This window comes from Pezoporus flaviventris, unplaced genomic scaffold, assembly GCF_033815535.1.
Source record: "Pezoporus flaviventris isolate CSIRO_AGI_PZ_B2104156 unplaced genomic scaffold, CSIRO_AGI_Pfla_v1 ptg000031l, whole genome shotgun sequence".
Lineage (NCBI taxonomy): Eukaryota > Metazoa > Chordata > Aves > Psittaciformes > Psittacidae > Pezoporus > Pezoporus flaviventris.
The window spans coordinates 60,818,803-60,836,019 of NW_026892579.1; the positions used below are offsets into that span (position 1 = coordinate 60,818,803).

The 17,217-nt window shown below is 36.8% G+C and overlaps 1 protein-coding gene across 10 annotated transcripts in view; it reads left to right on the forward strand.

Annotated features, from left to right (window-relative positions):
* Window positions 1-17,217, forward strand: part of KIF16B (kinesin family member 16B) — a 139,885-nt gene that overhangs the window by 84,167 nt on the left and 38,501 nt on the right. For 4 of the 10 annotated variants that reach the window (XM_061461521.1, XM_061461522.1, XM_061461520.1 and 1 more), the window contains exons 21-24: window positions 3,123-3,293; window positions 4,112-4,217; window positions 4,827-4,877; window positions 12,038-12,160. In XM_061461521.1, coding sequence (XP_061317505.1) covers window positions 3,123-3,293; window positions 4,112-4,217; window positions 4,827-4,877; window positions 12,038-12,160 — 451 coding nt within the window. Of the gene's footprint in view, window positions 1-3,122; window positions 3,294-4,111; window positions 4,218-4,826; window positions 4,878-5,874; window positions 10,384-11,990; window positions 12,161-17,217 lie in introns of those variants that run through there. The other 6 variants (XM_061461514.1, XM_061461516.1, XM_061461515.1 and 3 more) reach the window with 4 other exon arrangements.

Below are 17,217 nucleotides of genomic sequence, written 5' to 3' on the forward strand. Positions count from 1 at the left end.
AGAAGGGACTGCCAACCTTATGTTCTGCCCTTAAGAATGTTTTTCTCTTAAGATATTGATGTACTACATTTTGTTTCTTTATCAGAGATGAGCTAGATGTTTGTTCAAGATTTTCAGACTGATAGTTATTACAGTAGATTGCCAACTGTTTCAGCTGATGATGTACTGAACACTTCTCTTTTTCAAAATAAACAGGTGTTTAATTTTTTGCTATTAGTTTCAGGGCTGAATAAATAGAGTAACCATCCTACATCCATGTAAAATTTGATGGTGTTTTTTAAGCTTATTGCAATATTATACTGAGCCTTTAATACAGCCTCATGTGATGACAAACCCTTTTAAGTACAGAAGCAGTATCATCAGTTATACACATATCTGGTAACATAGCCTTCAGCCTATGTATGGAAGGCTCAGAGAAAAGTGATTCAGGTAAGGAAGGAGCATTCTACGAGGAAGAAGAGACCTTTTGTTTTGATTTTAGCCTGAGCAAAAATCCACTGGGATCAATACATTTAACCCGTGCAGTATGGAAAAAGGGCATGATTGCCATCTTTAAATGTGTTATCTAGTTTGCTAATACTAGAGCTTTGAAACCTGTGATTATTGATGAAACAATGACGTTTTTTCTTGAGGTAGCATTTATCACTTGCTTTTTTAATATTCCAGTAATTATCTGACTCTTCTTTCGTAAGCCCTTCAAACAGATGCTTCATTAGAAAAACAACCTAAAAAAAGAAACTTGCCTATAGCCAAATTGAAGAGCTCTTCTGTATCCTTTTCCTTTTAAACCATTGTCAGAATAGTTCCTTTCTATACCCTGTGTAGAGGTCACTTTTTCATAGCTACATTATGTGGATTTTAGTTAAGCATTTTCAATAGTGATGCATCATTTTGTTGTGGATATTGCCATTATTTTTCAAAATTGCCTTGAACACAAACACCTCGTTTTCTGCTCTAAGCATCTCACTTGACTGAAGTCAGCTGTAAACAACTGGAGTTTCCACAAAAAGAGCCCACACTAGATTGCTGGCTTGTGTGATAAGTAAAAAAAAATACATTGTCAGCTGGAGGACTGAGGTTTAGAAAAGATACCAAGGAAGTGGAAAGGTCTCTTTTTCTTTCCCTTTTGATTTTTTTTCTTGTTTACTTGAAAGCCCTCTTGCACAAACTGAATAAAACTTTGAAGTCTTTCAGTCAATTGCCCAGGGGCCTGAAAAATTCAATTCAGAATGTTTTTACGAATGTTGAGGCACAAGAAAATCTTAAGATACATGATAGTATGTTAAACATTTCAGGCTGCTTATCACTGTTCTGTTTGAATTTCCACTGCACCGTACACAATGTCTTTGATGCTATAGTAAGCGTATGAATTTTATGTTTCTTATTGTTTATCTAGATACCATTATGGGATGATGTGCTCTCTTCCAGAACAGTGTTAACTCTCTGAAAAGGTTTAAATGTAATATTGATTTGAAATGCTTTATTAGTATAAGTGCATCATAACTGGATAAAATGGTGGGTTTTTACAGTTTAAATGGTATGTTAGATTAAATTCTTTCACCTTCAGGGATGACCCCCAAAATGATAATTTGAAGTTAACTTATACTGGAATAATACATATATGTTTTGTCTTTAATGGCAGAGGTTTGGGGCAATAGAATTAACATAAAGCAACTTTAAAGTCTTTGAAACAACAGGATGTATCACTCACAAGTGCCAAGGTGCAGTTTAGTGTATTTACTGGTGGATGCATCACATGGCTGGATAAGTTTATAGCTACAGGAAGCGATATCTTTTGGTAGTAGGATGTTTACCTACAAATCAAGAGATAAGCTTTTTTCCTTTAATATAATTCTGATTTTTGTGGTTAAATTGATTTTCCATAGATGCAGTCACTCTCTTATATGCATCAGCCATCTCCTATCCGGTTTCCCTCAGGATGCAAGATTGTTTTGCTGCTAATCAAAAGAAACAGATAGCTTCTGGCAGTGCTGCAAAGAGTACTCTAAAAATGAAGTAACAATTCAGCCTGCTTTACTCTAGTTGAAGCCTCAGCAATTGTTATCACTTCAATTTTCTGTTTTAACCTCCAGGATGGAATAAAGTCATTGTAGCGTTTTACTTCAGTTTAGATGCATGCACTTGTAGGGTAAGTGGTAGAATCCCAGCTTTGCCTAGTTTCACCTGCTTTTGCAGGAACTTCTTTTCTTTTATTCTTAAATTTTCAAGTAACCTCTAGAAAAATAATTACCTTTAGAGACAAAGTTTGTAATGGAAACTGGGAAGGTTATTACCGTGTTACAAAACTAACCTTAGCCACATTACAAGTGAAGTGTGTTCTGCAGCTTACTTCATTATAATACAGTTTAATTTGACTAAGTGATAAATATTGCAAGAAGTGCTTCTTGCTTTATACTAGGTGCGTCAGGCATTTTCACTTAAAAATCCAGGCTCCAATTTTACATATTCTGTGCATAAATCTGTCTGGTAGGACATTTATTTGTTAAAGTGAGGAGGTTTTCTTTCAAAAGATGATTTATTAGGTATATATAAAATAAATGCTAGATGTTTTATTCTGTAAGTCAACTTTCAAAAACAGATATGCAGACTGAGGGAAGAACTGGAAAATAAGATTCATGTGTGTAGTACACAATCTAAAGATTTTCTTACAAATATCTTTTGCCACCTCCTTGGTTTAGGTTGTTTTTTCGTTTCAGATTATTGCTGTATTTTGAGCTTATAATATTTTCTCCCCCCATTTGTTTGTTTACTTCACGCTGGAAACTAGTAACTGAGGCCATTGACAGAGTTCTGTAATGAGGAGAGTTTATTCAAGTGATCATAATAGATAGGTTAAGTCTTAATAGTCTTAATATTTAATGTGCTGAGTTAGATACCTTTTGTATTGGAAGCTATTAAGTTTTATTTAACAGTACTGCTGCTGTAAAGTGTTTTTGAGCTGTGTCTATTTTCCTGTCTAAATGTGCTTGAAGAAAAATTAGGATTTTTACATGTTCATAAATATGAATATCTACAATCTTACATGTATCCCAGAGTAAGTACAGTACTTCATGTAAGAACTGTGGGAATCAACTCTAAATCAAAGCAAATTACATTTTAAGATCTCTTTATAGCCTGGACCAGGAAATCCAGCAGCTGAAGCAAAAAATATATGAGGGTGATGGTGGTCAGAAAGGAAATCATGGCACATTAGAAGAGAGACTCTCCCATACCACCTCCCCTACCACTCCAACAAGGCTACAGCCACCTGCTGCACCGCTAGTTGATGATAGGTAGGTAACCTGCATTTCTGTACTGCTTTGGTAAGAATGCAAACAATAGCTTTAGAAAAGAAATATCCTGAAAGATCGTTCTGCTATGGTTGGTTATTAATTTAATAATGTAATTGTACTTAACTAGTCTGGAAATAAAGTTCATTTGCTCTATTTTACTTTAATAACCAACAGCCTGATCTGTTGCTTATGTGCTGTTTGTTTTAGAATAGAGGGTTGGAAAACTTTTGGATAAAATGTATTTAGGTTTGTGTTATGTTTACAGTTAGTTACTTGCCTATATGGTATTCCTCTATATATGCTTAAAGCAGCAAAGTAAATTAAATTGCCTTCAGCCTTTTTTAATAGCCTGGTATCACTTAAAATCTATTTGATATCCTTTCTTTTTACGCATACATGAAGTTGTTAGTATCAACTCTTGAAGCATTTCTTCTGTTTGAAGACCAAACCTTTGTTAGTCCAAGTTGCCATGATAAAAGTGATAAAAGCACACCATTAAGTAACTAAAGTTGCCACCTCAGTCTTCTATTTCTTCTTCTGTGCATTAACCGTCAATGCCACTTGTATGTACAGCTGTATGCATAGTAGTGGCTTAACCATTAAATTGTGATAACAAATCATTAACCTTTGCCTGTTAACTGAACACTTGCTCAAAAGTCCATATTCCATAAGGAGGGATAAAACTGGTCTAACGTTAAGCCTGCTAATTAAGACTTGTGCAGGATGTAGGGTTCATAAGCATTTCAGAGAGCCCTTTAGCCTTTCTTGATTTTTATCTAACAATGTACTTCCCCCCTGCTCCCCACTATACCTTGAAGGATAAATGCCTTTATTGAACAAGAAGTGCAGAGAAGGCTCCAGAATATTCATCATAAAGCTGAGGATAATGATGTTAGCCTATCCTGGTCTACTGAAAGTTTAAAGGTGAGCAGAGATGGGTAGGAGATCCTGTCTTCCATGCACCTTGTGTAGCCACTTGTTCGATATTGTTGTTCAATAATTTTCATCTTTGCCTATACTTACTTGAATTTGATTTACCAAACAAAGTAACCAGTAAATGAGGGATCATAGAGTTATAGAATGGTTTGGGTTGGAAGGGACCTTAAAGATCATCTGGTCCCAATCCCATTGGTTTTAGATTTGATAGCCTTTATTTCCCCTAGTGGCTGTTTTATGTTGTATTCCTTTTTTTTTTTTTTTTTAACAGGAAATGGTGTGTAAATGGCAATAGAAAGCTTGCAGATAAAACAAATATCTTTAATTTATGTCTGTAAAATACCGTGATAAAATTCCATCCAAGAAGAACAGTAATTGTGTGTACTTGCAAACAAATTCTCGTTTAAGAACTGGTAATCTAATCAATCCAAAGACTGGGTTGACTGACTTCTAAGCCTAGTGGTTTAATAAATATTAAGAAGAAAATAGTTATTTGTGGCTATTAAAAAGAATGTCTCTTACTACGAGTACTTTTAAATGAACTTACACAGGAAAGGCACTCTTTTTAATAATCACCTGTACCTTTTTTGTTCTTAGGATAATGAGAGGCTTAATAATGGCACTCTTCAACGCAAGCTGAAGTACGAGGTAGGTCATAATTTGTCAGAATGAAGTAGTTGTCTTAAATTATGGCATGCCCTGTAATTAAGTTTCTTAATGTTTAGCTGCATAATTAGAATTTTGAATTCACAGGCAAGATTAATGGCTTAAAGAGGCAGCAATGCATTTTGTCAGCTGGAATTGATTTTTTTTTTTTTCAGATTTGGCATAGCTTTTTCTTTGTTTGGAAGGTGTGATGTTACTGTGAATCTTTCTTCCTTGTTTTGTCACAGTTCTTAATTTGGAACAGTATCCCTTTCCTGATTTTTAGAGGATAAAAGCATTTAGTGATGAGAGATTATCTGAATTCAGAATAACACTTCACATTTTTGAGTCACAATGAACTATGAGTGTGTCTGTAATACTAGCAAACAGCATCGGGTAAGTTTGCCTTTGTCATGGAGGATTCATATGTGTATTTTCAAACCAAGGTTTAGGCCCCTCCCACCATATTTGGTTGCCTAGCTTTTACTTGGAACATGGTTAATTACTTGTCTTGGTGTGTAAATCCTAAGTACCTTTATGGATTTAAACCTTCATAGTAGCAGGGTCGCAACACCTCTAATTTGATCTTTTTTTTGGCTTTTACACTGTTATTTTTGAACAGTGTTGGACTTCTTACGCTATTTTGGATAGTACAGGATTAGTTTTTTGTGCATGTGTGGAAAATACTAAAGGGTTTATAAATTTCTGTGTCACCCTTTGACTTTCCTGTGTTTTTTGAGTACAGAAAATATAAACTGAGTGAAATGGATACTGTAAAAGAAAAAGCAGTGGTGAGCTGGGAAGATAAAGCATTCCTGAATCAGACCTCAATCATTTCTGCTGGATTTTCTCTCTCCGATTTCGAGAGACTGTACAATGATTGTATCAGTTTTGAATGATTGTACAAATCTAATCAAAATCAATCCTCGATTTAAGAAATGTTCAAATCAGAAGGTTTCATAAAGGCATTTCTGTTTTCTTCTTTTGAAATTTTTAACAGAAAATTCAACAATGGCAGCCACATTATAGCTTTCCATTTCTGTCTAAAGATGCTATTTGTGCTTCCAACTTGTTTGGAGAAAACGAAGGAGTAAGAGACCATAAAAGACAGAAGGCATATACAGAGACGTGGGATTTATTTTCCGGTTCTGGAAGAATCTCCTCCCCTTTTACATCAGAGAAGGCATTTGAGAATGAAAGGAGTAATTCAGAGCAGGAGAGCTTTGCTTGTCATCGTGACACTGAAAGTAGTTTAATTCCCTCTAAAAATATTAATACTTTAAAGAGTAAAAATGTTCCATATCAGAATGTTTCATCTACTTCTTTACAAAGTCATGACTTAAATAATGTGGCTTATTCACTCTGCAAGGTTGAAAATTTCCATCATTTTGATGATAAAATAATTACTTCTCCGGATTGTGACAGCTCAAGAACTGAATCTGAGTGTTCCCACTTGAAACAGCTGTCTCCTGTAGGATCCTTAATGGGTGCTAATGAGCAGGCTGGCTTTAACAGCACATCATGCCTTCTCTTTTCACAGTCTAATGTGCATTCAGAAATAATAACTTGTAAAGAAAACAGTCCATTTAAGACTATGCACCAGACAATTGAAGACCAGTCTAGTAATTCTCAGCATGCAACACAAGAAGCCTCTGATTTGATGTCTTTTAAGTCAACAGCTTCTTGTTTTGATGTGAGACCAGAGCCCACTTATAGTTTAGGATATTTTTTCAGCAAGCTTTCCTGCCTTTACAAAGATACCAGTAGTCAGCTGCTCAACACTACAGTGGTTTCTAAACCAATTAAGGAGTTGGGAAGTTTTTGTGACAGAAGTGGGAGATGTGCACAAGCAGTATCATTAATAAAAAATCTGCCATTTGTAAGAAACTTGCAAGTAAATGTATTCTTCCAGTCAGATGTGAATCAAGATGTGTCCCCCTCTACTGATGACACCAAATCTCATACTGAAAATGTTGCTCAGCCTGAATCCACTGTGCAAGAGTCTGTCACAATGTGTGCAAGAACAGAAATCTCTGATGCCTGTGCAAGAAAGCCCTCTGAAGGACTTGTATGCTGTTGTAAAAAAGAAGAGCTAGAAAACAGTCTTGTGTTAAGGCAGAAATTTGTGCATTTTCCTGATGTCTTTTTGAAGCTTCAGGTCTGTTCTCTGGAAAAAGTAATGGAATTTTTGACCTGTGCCTTACCTCAAATTTGTATTAGAATGGAGGAGTTGAAAGGTATATATTGGCTTGCTGTTGGCAGTTGTAAAAAACCTGAACCAGAACCTGCTTGCTTGCTTTTGTTCAGCTCTGTTCTGTATGTTGTTGTTTCATCAGTTGAACAAGACGTCTGCCACAGTTCTTTGGCAATGTTCCGTGAGGTTCCCATCATCACTGTAAAGGAGATTCAAGTTGGCTTTGCTGGACAGAATATTAATCTTCTATGCTCTGCTGAAGATGATTTACTCACAATATTTACCTATAACAAACACTTCACTCAAAGAATTTGCCATGACATAATGAGCGTTTTGATTTCTGCAGTGGATGATGCTGTTTATTTAAATCACCAGCTCCTGAAAGATGATTTGATGCGGATTTCGCTTGACTGGACATCGGATGTAAATGACTTAGTTTTTTCAAATGGAGTACGATTGTCCTGTAAATTTAGAACTGAATTAGTTGATCTGGTTTACTTACTCCATGAAAATATGGGAAATGGTAAACCTTCATTAGGTGATGTTCATGTACTGCTGTATACCTCAGTGAAACTAGACTGTGATAAGCAGACTGTGTATAGAGCTCTCATTCTTACAACTACTCATATAGGTCTCTTAAGGGAAAGTGGTGTCTTTTATCCTGCACCTAACATTTTGGATGCTTCAAGCCAGGAATCACAATTTGACAGGCTTCAGCTGTGCAGTTTGAATGATATCCGATGTGTAGTTTTGCCAAACAAAGAGAACTTCACAAAACTTGAACTTGTGTTTTCTAGAAAGAGCAAGGTTGGATCTGATTCAGGAATCGATTTTTCTAAATACTGTGAAAAAGAAGTAAATACTCAACTGACAGTCATCCCATCAATTCGTCAAAGCAGTTTGCATATCCCTTCGGAAGTCTGGAAATTAACATTCAGTTCAAGTGAAGAAGCCATTTGGCTAATTATGCATCTGACTAGGTGTTGAAATCCAAATACGTTTAGATACGTTCAGAATAAGAGGCTAATGAATATTGATAATTTTTCTTTTTTAATCAATAGGCAAAAGAGTCCTTTGGGCCGGGAAGGGAATACCGTAGGGTGGATACACACATCTTAGCAAATAATTATTACTTGACTGCTTGCTTTTTGTGGGTCTTTGATACACTGTGCATACGTTTCCTTGGGAAAGTGAGGAAACTAAATATTTCTATCTTATGTGGTAGGTGGATCAGAATTATAATTACAGTGGTGCCCTGATTTCCATTTTGGCTCTGTTTTCTGGCTCCCTCCATGTACTTTCTGTCTTCATTAATGTGTTCTGTGTTCCTCCTTGATGACCTTTTCCTGAATCTGAGTATCTTTGTTTTTCGTGCTTCTCACTTATTTCACGCCCTTGATTTCAATATTTCAAAACATTCAAAATACTATTTTTATCTTACATTCATTCTATGCTGTTAATACTGAGGATGTTTATAGCTTTTAGACTTACAATTTTGGAAAGAATAGCATTGGCAATTCTTTTCTGTTTCAGAGTTTTGCATTTAAGGATTAATTCACTCGTGCATTAAAACTTCTCACAAGTGCAAAAGACTTGTTGGCTGAGTTACCAGGAATTGATGGATTTGCCATATCTCTTTTCTCCTGGGTTTGCCCTTTTTGCCCAGGGCTAAGAGAGTATAGGCTGTGTGGAATAAGTAAAATAGAACAAAAAATAATGCAGAGAGCATCCAAGAACATCCAATACTCCTTTTAGATTTCCCCCTCACCTCCTTTTCTTGAAGGGAAATAATACATGGCTTTAAGTAACTCCTGTTTATTTTGTCTAAATAGTTAACTTGTACTCAACCACAATACAGTAAGTCTCTATATTCCCTTGATGCTGGGAAAATGTGGTGTAAAAAAGAAACAAAAAGGGTGTAAACAGACATTTCTTGTGCTTTAAATAGCATTTTAACTTTTGGTCCTGTCACTATACTTGTAGTAAGACAATGCTTTGGAGTTTGTCACATGTGTATGTGTTTCTCATGCCATTAAATGGATAGTTAGCAACCAGGGATACTGCCTGATGGAGTAACTCTAGGGTTCTCTCCATACAACGGCTTGGCATGACTTTCCTCTATTCTTGCTTGCTTGCTAATGGAGTTGTTGATGCCATGAGAGTGCATCTTATGGTTTCTTTAATATTACATTCTAAGAAATAATGAAACAAATGATCATTAGTAAAATATTTCCATTAGTCGAGGCATGCCTTTAGGTACAAGGTTATTCTTTACCAGTCATCAATATCGTGTTCAAATAATAAATAAGCTGTGGTATCCCATCTTTTGCTCTTCCCTTGTAAAGGGAGCTCAATACCTTTTGAATCCTGTTGCTTGAATGTGCCATCTGCCTTGTTTGAGGAAGATGGTCCTTGGCAGAAAAAACAGTGGTATCTAATCTGAAATTCTAAATTGTGTAAGCATATTGCCAGTAGAGGTGAAATCTTCTACTAGACAGAGTTAGACTTCAGTCTCTCTAGTATCATAAGAACATTTCCCATTTGTTCTTACCGTATGTTAAGACACGATAATGTAACTCACGTGGGATTCAAAACGAAATAACTTTCATTGGATGAGGAAGTTATGTCTGGAAGGATGAATGTTGGTTTGGGTAGAGAATTATAAGGGATTTTTGATCATAACAAAATTTTCTACTACCTTAAGGGAGTCCAAAGGTGAGCAAAATGTATCAAATTATTTTGAAGTATGGTTTTAGTTTTTAACAAAAAAAGTATACACAAATACCTCTCAGAGCATGGAGTAGCCAGACTAGTTATGAACTTGAGTGTAACATCATGTCAGTCCAGTTCAGGAGTAGCTCCTTCATTGAAATCACAAAGGCATTTCCTCTGAGCCTTGCTGAACGTTGGGATTGAGTGGTGCTCTCTGAGAGGACCGTCTTAATCAAGACTGTTAAAGGAAGGCAGTTACTGCAACTTACTCCTTTTCAGATTATACTCCAAAGTTAAATGTTGTGTTCTGATAACATGGTTTTCCTCTTTTGTGTTTGCTTTCAAATCTAGATCCATGAATATTCTGTACTTTTATAGGGGAAAAAACCCAAACAAACCCAAACTTCACAGCAATGGCTTTAATTCTACTGTAAATTAAGTGTAATGTAATAATCAATGTTTATGAATATCAAACCATTATTTAATGTATTAGGGCATGTTTTTCACAGCATGAGATTATTTTCCTCTCTGACTATTAGGTGTTTGTAAGAGTTCTCTGAAAATGAGTGCCAATAAATTACTTGTTGACAGAGTTGGCTTTAAGAGTGCGTTTATGGTTTTATTGCTGTTTTAAAGCAGATGATATTGTTGTCAAGGCAGTGAACTCCTCTTTTCCCCCAAGGGAAGAATTGCTTACATTTCTACGCTCCAGAAATGGTTTTTTGCTGAGAAGCCAGTAAAGTGAGGAGAATAAGGGCAAAATGGAGAAGCAAAAATATTTATTGTCTAAATAGAGGTCTCTAAAAATATTTTTCCATTCAAACACAAACTTTCTTATTTTTTCACAAAAAAAAAAAGAAAAGAACGTTTGTGGAAAACACTCTCTAGATAAAGTCAGTTAATAGTAACTAAAATTCACTTGCTTTGTATTTTTCACTAATGCTCATGGTAAGGGAAATGACATTGGCATTTGTAATTGACTGGTAATAAAATAACAGCCTCTCCTTCTTGAGAGCCAGGTGAAGATGCCAAAAAGCTCTCTGAAACACACAGCATTGAGAGGCATTTATGAATGAGTATCAGACTTTTCTCCAGTTTGTACACAGTATCGTGTGTACTGGAAATCACCAGGAATTGCTACAAAGAACCCAAGTGTTGATGAGCAGAAGTACGAGCCATATTCACATTTGGAAATAATGTTGGTCAAGACAGAAGAGTTTTGACTAAGCAACATGCCTTATGGTAGCTGCTAAAGGACTGAAAATGAATGTTGAGAGTACACTTACAGAGCAAGTGACGGATAGCTTCATTAAATACAAACATGGAACATGGGCAAGTCTTTGAAGTGATAGTATTCAATATTTTTTGTTATTGTTAACTTACACTTGTCATGGTACTGTTTTTTTTTAAGTACAAGTTCATTAATGTTTTCAGACCAAATATGTTCAATTGAAAAAGTGGAGGACTTCCGACAAGGCAATTTCTGTACTTCTTCACTGTAAATGCTTAACGCTCCTTTTGGACACAGTCACTGCAAAGCATTAATCTCTTCAGTTGCAAAGATATATTGTTTTTGACATAACTCAGAGTTACAGATTCCATCTGGCTGTTAGTCCATGGAATGTGCCCTCATTACACATACCTGTTTAGATCATTTTGTCCAGACCATACAAATTTATCATGGTTGAGTGTTCTGTTAATTAGATGTGATTTCAAGAAAATAGTAGGAAGCTGTTCTGCCAGTGGATTGCTATGTTATTTGTACCTTACTTAATTATGAAATGAGTTTGGATCTTTAAAACCTAAGAGCTTTTTCTAATTTGCCTAGATCCCCTGCAGCTATGATATTGTAAACACATTTCTTATATAAAGACATAAAAAAGCATAGTTGACTGTGAAGGCTTGATTAATATATATCTGTTTTTTAAGAGGGTTAGCACAAAGTCCTCTGCTTTCCCTTGGTTTTGATATCTAAGCTGAAAATGCCTTTTCAAAGAAGAAACAGTATTTTTGAGGACACTTCACCTTCATTTTTTCATGCATTAAAAAAAAGCTGCGGCTGGCTTATAAAAGGAGAAACACTTTGTTTTCAAATAATTCCTTCATTTTAGAAGTTATTTCTGCCTCCTCCATCCTCTCTTTCCCTGCTCTTCTGGACAAGAACATTTTCTCGTTTTTAGTGAAGTTCTTTTCTCTTTTTCCTTATGTAGTGATTTTGGTTTTCCTTTGTTCTCCCTATTTGGTATGCACATGAAAGCGGATGGTCTGTCGTTCACTGGGAGCAAATCCAGATGACCTAAAGGACCCTGTTAAAATTAGTATTCCACGCTATGTCCTGTGTGGGCAGGGAAAGGATGAACACTATGAGTTTGAAATAAAGGTAAGTGCTTTTCAGTTGCTTCTCCTTAATGTTTGGAGTCTCTGTACACACATTGCTTGCATTTGTACAATGGTAGCATCTCATGGTAACAGTATTAATAGATGAATGCCTTTTGTTTAGTCATTGCTGGTTTGCTCTGTCCAACTGTTGGTGTTCACTGTCAGCATCACAGTTAGTGAAGATAGAAACAGCAGCTGGAAACATACCAGAGAATCTGCAGGTTCCAGAAATCACCTTACTGACCCCATTGAATTGTATTTTTTGTTCACTAAGTGCAATTTTTGGTTCTCTTTCCATTGCCTAAGCGGATTGATTGTACACAAGAGGTTGGTGGTCAGATTCTTGGGGTGAGCAGTTCCAGATCCAAAGTCAAATAATTCAGTTGAAAGTGTTGCAGAAATGAAGATTAAATGCATATTGGTTGAAGGGAAGCCCTTTATTGAGATGTGTCAGGTATACAAGTGATTAGACTTGAAATAGTTACCTGTAATAATGAAAGCATAATCAAAGTATTTTACACATATCCGCAACATAGACTTGATTCCTTGCAGGCTCATTTTGTTGTTCTCATTCCTCCCATGCTGCATTTCCAAGGTCTCACTTCTCCAAACTGTTTCTCCTCCATTCTGGTGGCTTCCTCAGTTGATCTGTGCAGAAATGCTGAAAAAAATGCATATTCATTTTGTTTCCTCTGGTACTAAGCCAGTGTTTTTTCAAAGCAAGATGTGAAGTCTAATTGGAAATGTGTTCCCAGTGCATGTGGACACGTAGCATAACTGACATACATGGTATCAGATACAGTTGGCAGCCACCATCACTGAATGTGCTGCCAGATGCTTCGTTATCTGGTGAAAGTTGGATGAGTGACCTGCCCTCATGATAAGAAGGACCATTTTTGAGCTGTGCTCACATTCTCTTTTACAAAGGCTTTTATGAAGATGGGCGATCTTAGCTCTGTGCTAATTAAATTTTCATCTTGAAATGTACTGCACACTTTATGGATGGAATACTTCCCTTTGCCTTTTGAACCTTGAACTGAATTTCCTTGGGCCAGCAAAAGCCCAGAGCCAAAGAGGTGCTGAGAGAAGAGTTAAATGCATATGAAACTTCCCCAAGGATTGTTGTACTTTACAACTATTTTCAGCACATGGGATTTGATAAACTGGGTAATGGTTAGTGAAAGTAGAAAAAGTAAAAAGGTATTTTCTCTTATTAGTAAGTTGGAGGATTTCTCTTTCAAGCATTCTCTCCTCATCCCTAAAACACATGTAAACATCTGCAGGATCTTAGGATGAAGGGGCACTTGAAAAAGTACATGCATAAAGACTTGGACTGACTTGGAAGGAAATGAGTAGAAGAAAAGTGTTGAAAGGGGTGAGATTCATAACCAGTAAGGAACAGGAGGATATATTTAGGGAGAGGTACAAATACATATCAAACTAGGCACCAGCGTTCTGTTGCTTGTATTTGTTTCTGTGAGAAGCAGGACTTGCTAACTAACCTCAGTAATAGCATGGAATGGACAGATGCTCTAGCTAAGAGTGATGTGTATGAAATGGGTGTTCTACCATACTAGCCACTACAATCTTTTATCTCTTTCCTGTCTCATCTCTAGGCTGCCTCATAAAAAAAATGCTGCTTAAATAACTGCTTTGATGAAGTTCAAAGCAAAGAAACGAAGACACATGGGGTAGGGAAAGGGGTATCACTTTAATAATTGTGTTTCATTGCTGTCAACCTCATTAGAGCGCTAAATATTTTACTGAAGCTCCTATGGACCTTAGTTTGGCAGTCTTTCGGTTGCTTCTTATCGTTATTCCTTTACACAAATCAATCAACTGTTTGTGCTCTCCAGGTCTCTGTGTGACACAGTGGGCTGCTTTTGCTTTTGGATTTGGCTCCAAGCTACAATCCACAGACATTCCACCAACTTTTGTATTGTAAACCTTTCCAATGCAGAGCTCTCAGCTCTGCCTTGATCTGTATTAATCTTCAGCTGCTGCTACAGTTATTCTGTGAGAAATCTGAATACATGGAATAGTGATTTCCACCAACCCCCCCCCCCCCATCTTTCCTACCCCTCTTCCCCCAAAAAAAATCAGGAAAATAGGACGACATGGCAGAGAGGAGAGAACATGTATCGGTTTATTTCATCCCTTCCTTATGGGTCAGGATACAATGTCAAGTTATTGAAATAATTCCCAGTTTCAGCATTACTTTATTCAGGTTTATTTTCAGATGATCTCCTCAGAATGTGTCAGACTTAGGGAAGGGCTGAGGTACGGTTTATCTCATGTCCTTTGCTGTGTCTCAAATAAGCCTTCTACATCTATGCTCCTCTTGCTTTTGGGGAAAATGGGTGGCTGACCTGTTTGCATGTAACAGCACTTGGAAATCTGACAGAGACAAGGGATGATTGAGTCGACTTGTAAGACAGTTCCCAAACTTTTGAATCCTAGGCATCTCAGAAGTGTTTTCTTCAGCAGATGTTTCTAGTCATTGTAGTTAAATCCTGGTATATTGCTGTGTAGAGGAACAAATCTAATAAATTTCTAAATAAGACCAACATATACATTTCTTCTTATGACAGGCAATAGTAAAGACTATTTCCTTTGTATGCCAAAAGAGAGTGAGTTGTACTTTTCTTGGCAGCATCGCAGAAAGCTCATAAGTCTTTCAACCCTAACATACCATCCAAAAATACTTTCTTTTAGTGCAGCTTCAGCATCTAGACATACATAGCATTTGATACCAGGCCAGCAAGATGGTCTGTCCACTCGGGTTCTTCCACTGGATACAGATCCTACTTTAAGATGTTGAGCAAGTCCCAGGAGAGTCTATTGGAGAGAATTCAAAATGGAAACAAATGCATGCTGTGTTACAGTTAAGATAGCACCTTCTCCTTTTTGAGCAAAAGATGGCATGGAGCTGTTCGTGCTGGTCTGCTGTTAAGTATTCAGTATGAATAGATTATGTTTCCAAAAACCCTTCCATTTGAGTGATAGTTTTATTGTTGTCTTTAAAGACATGATGGAACAGTAGTAACTTAATCAGGCCTAAACATTTATGTTTGAGCTGAATTAGAATACCAGAAAACTATTCTTGTATTTTCCCCTTCCTTTCATGTTGTTGTGATATGCAGAATATTGCTGTGCTAGCAATAGCATGTGGGAAGAGCTTTTGTATCGATAAGACCATTGGTATCTGTTCCAGGCAGTGCCTGGGGTCACAGACAGTACCTATGAACAGCAGAAAAAGCAGCAAGGCAGGAAGGAAGGGGGAACTGCAGCTCACATAAAGGCATGCAAGCTCTCCAGAGGGCAGATGATGGAAACAAAGCCTGGAATCAAGCACAGCCCTGCAGGGGATCCTCTGGCAAGAGGGAAAGTTGTAGATAAGCCATCTCAATTTTATTCCTCTTTCCCTCGTTGTTCTCAGTTCTCTCATTTTATTTATCCTGTTTTATATTCTTTCAAAACTGGCTTTTTCTTGTTTCAAGCCTTTCAATCATCTCTGGCGAGTTCTCTAGAGGAGATGATCCGGGCAGATGCACCCCAAAGCAGTGCTTTTCGCCATGTCCAATAGCAGCTCTGTTCAGCCAAGTGCTGTGGTGTGTCTGCTCAAAATGTCCATGTTTCTAGTCTAAGTTTCTTACTGAGCGCAGTGAACTGTTGCAGAATGGGAGTGAAACGGGAGCAGTGCTCATTGATGCGTAGTTTGTAAGGAAAAAAAATGCGTGCCCTATATCTACCTAAATTAGAAAAAAGAAAAAGCCCCATCTTCCCTCAACTCTATCAGATCAATATCTTCAACAATAAATAAAGGTTGCAAGGTATTTTTAGGCAACTTAGAGCTTTTCAAATGCTGTATTCATAGATCTGCATATATCCCCATCCCGCACTTAAAGAGCAGGTAGTCTGTCATACATCTTTTTTGAATGGGGGAAAAGAATCCCAGCCCAGACTGGTTGTAGGAATAAAAGGCCTTGTTCTAGAAATGCTATTGTTCTGCCAGGTGTGCTGTAATTCTCCTCATTATGTGAGTGGAGTTTGATCTGTCTGTCCTAATAACATTAGTGCTGAGCTTTGGGGACTAGTGAAGATTTTATTTAGCTTTGAAACTCACTTACCAATAATATGAGTGGTAACAATAGAATTTTGCAATGCATTACCTCCCATTACAAGAATTAGGAAAGAAAACAGAGGATGACAGGGACCGAGTAGGATCAAACCAAGCCACCAGAAAACACTCCAGAGAAAATCCTTCGGTTCTTAGGCAGCACAGATATATGGCTTTGCTGTTTTCCTTCCTGTCTGTCTCTAACAAGTTGTTTATTAAACTTTGTAGAAGAAAGTTAATAAATAATTGGCTGCAGGCAGCTTGATTTGGGTAAGTTTGGTATCATGCTATCACCTAGACAGCTGTCAGATGCACAGCCAACAACATCATTGGCAAGCTGGCATACCTGCTCTTCCCCAGGCTGTGCAGCTGGAAAAGTCCTGAATGCTTGGCACTAGATTGCTCCCTTAAAGGCATGCTGCTGTGACAACCCTAGGGAAAAAAATAAAAATCATGTACAAATGAAATTATTGCAGCAAAATTCCACGACTCAGAAAATTTTAACTACAAAATTAAAGCAAAAAGAGAGCAGGAATGAATAACGTATTTATGATTATCCATTGCATTCTAATGTTTACTTTGAAATCACTAAGCTACATCAAAATAATTATTCAGAACAAAATGGTTAATTGGTTGATCGAGGTCAGTGTAACATGCATATTCCTGAATAGTTACTTTTTTACTTAAACCTGCCTGTGCATGTTAAATCCATTCACTTGATTTGTAGTTTGAGACACTCTTTACAACATATAGTCTTTCATGTAAGTGTACTACTGCAGTTAAGCTTGCTGGTGGCATGAAAGATGAATTTTATCAGAAATGATGAATTTGCATTGTGGACATGTGCTAGAAGAACCTGTGTGGTAAGTTTTGAGCAAGCCAGTTTTATTTACTTAACATCTTTTAGTTAAAAATAGAGGCAAAAATAGGAGAAAAAG